General features: G+C 41.9%; 1 gene segment (V, D, J or C); it reads left to right on the top strand.

Moving 5' to 3' along the window:
* The first annotated feature begins 1,428 nt into the window (after positions 1-1,428).
* On the top strand, positions 1,429-1,917 carry LOC129833601 (Ig heavy chain V region-like). The segment is given in 2 exon segments: positions 1,429-1,504; positions 1,604-1,917. Coding segments are annotated over 2 exon segments (357 nt in total).
* Positions 1,918-2,145: the final 228 nt, after the last annotated feature.

The following is a 2,145-nucleotide window of genomic DNA, read 5'->3' as shown; positions in this document are numbered from 1 at the left end:
GTATTACAATTAAAAACCGGCAATATCACATTTACATAAGTATTCAGACCCTTTACTCAGTACTTTGTTGAAACACCTTTGGCAGTGATTCAGGCCAAAGAGTTCAATCTTGTTTCTCATGGTCTGAGAGTCTTTAGGTGCCTTTTGGCAAACTCCAAGCAGGCTGTCATGTGCCTTTTACTGAGAAGTGGCTTCCGTCTGGCCACCATAAATGCCTGATTGGTGGAGTGCTGTGGAGATGTTTGTGTTTCTGGAAGTTTCTCCCATCTCCACAGAAGAACTCTAGAGCTCTGTCAGAGTGACCATCGAGTTCTTGGTAACCTCCTGACCAAGGCCTTTCTCCTCCAATTGCTCAGTTTGGCCGGGCGGCCAGCTCTAGGAAGAGTCTTGGTGGTTCAAAACTTCTTCCATTTAAGAATGATGGAGGCCACTGTGTTCTTGGGGACCTTCAATGCTGCAGAAATGTTTTGGTACCCTTCTCCAGATCTGTGCCTCGAAGGAATCCTGTCTTGGTGCACTACGTACAATTCCTTATATGTCATGGTGTCATGGTTTTTGCTCTGACATGCACTGTTTACTGTGGAACCTTATATAGACAGATGTTTGACTTTCCAAATCATAATCAATCAATTTAATTTCCCACAGGTGGACTCCAATAAAGTTGTAGAAACATCTTAAGGATGATCAATTTAAACAGGATACACCGGAGCTCCATTTCGAATCTCGTAGCAAAGGGTCTGAATACTTATGTAAATAAGGTATTTCTGTTTTTTATTTTTAAAACATCTATAAAAATGTCAAACAACTGTTTTCGCTTTGTCATTATGGGGTATTGTGTGTAGATTGCTGAGGAAATGTTTCTACTTAATCCATTTTAGAATAAGGCTGTAACGTAACAAAATGTGGAAACAGTCAAGGGGGTCTGAATACTTTCCAAAGGCACTGTATGTACAACAAAAAAACTGGAGACCATTAACATGGTTGTGACTAGATAGCATAGCTATGACTGGAAGTTACTTTCATAGCAGGTTAGGAGAGCACTTTAGCTAAACCTGAACCTTTTCCTAACCTAATTCTTCTAACATGCTGTGTAAATTATCCAAACCTGCAAAGAAAAAGTCACTTCCGTTCTTAGTTGTATACCACCTTAACATATTGACACTCCTGGAGTTATGATACAAACAATACTGTCAATGTAAAGCTAATTTTATCACAGTCATGTCTAACATTGTCTTCCGGTATAAGTATGTATTTTGACATGGACAACAGAGTATTTATAGCTTGCACAGTTGCAATATTCCCAGTATTTTAATCTACTGTATCTGCCCCTACATATGCAAATTTCACCTATCCCCTCTTCCTTTCCCTCTCTCTTTTTCCTCCTTATATAAACTCTCTGTATCTGAGAGTCATGGAGAGTAGAGAAGAGCAGCTCCCACCAGTTCAGCTTCAACACAAACCATGTCCCCTGCATCTCTGCTGCTGCTACTGGCAGCTGCCTCCTGTGAGTTCCTGACTGTAGTCTGATCAGTATAACCTGTGTTGCTGTGATACTGATGTGACTCCTTGATTGATCTGACCTGTCATTCCTCTCCCTCCTCAGGTGTCCACTGTCAGGTCGTACTCACACAGGCTGAACAGTCAGTCCAGGGGACCCCTGCAGGATCCTTCAAACTCACATGTGCCTGTAGTGGATTTACTCTAAGCAGCTACAGAATGCACTGGATCCGGCAAGCACCTGGACAGGGGTTACAATGGATTCTTCACTATTATTCTAGCAGTGACAACGGTTATGCCCCGGTTCTGCAAGGCCGATTTACAGCATCGAAGGACAGCACTAATTTCTATCTGCACATGACTCAGCTGAAGCCAGAGGACTCTGCAGTGTATTACTGTGCTAGAGACTCACAATGGTAAAAGTAATGGGAGAAGCCGTACAAAAACCATCTGGTGGAGGAAGGACCTGAGAGTCCAAACACACAGACACACGTATGGTATGACCAATAGAGCGTGACAAGGGGATACATGAGCCACAATTCTAATGATGTTTTTAAAGTGGAACTGACAGTGCGTTAGAAACATTAAATCTTATTAAAATATGTTCATACACAACACCAGGAAGAATATGACACCTTTTTCTTCTGA

Source organism: Salvelinus fontinalis, chromosome 34 (genome assembly GCF_029448725.1).
Source record: "Salvelinus fontinalis isolate EN_2023a chromosome 34, ASM2944872v1, whole genome shotgun sequence".
Taxonomy (NCBI): Eukaryota; Metazoa; Chordata; class Actinopteri; order Salmoniformes; family Salmonidae; genus Salvelinus; species Salvelinus fontinalis.
Note: the sequence above shows the minus strand (reverse complement) of the source record. Positions and strands in the feature narration are given on the sequence as shown.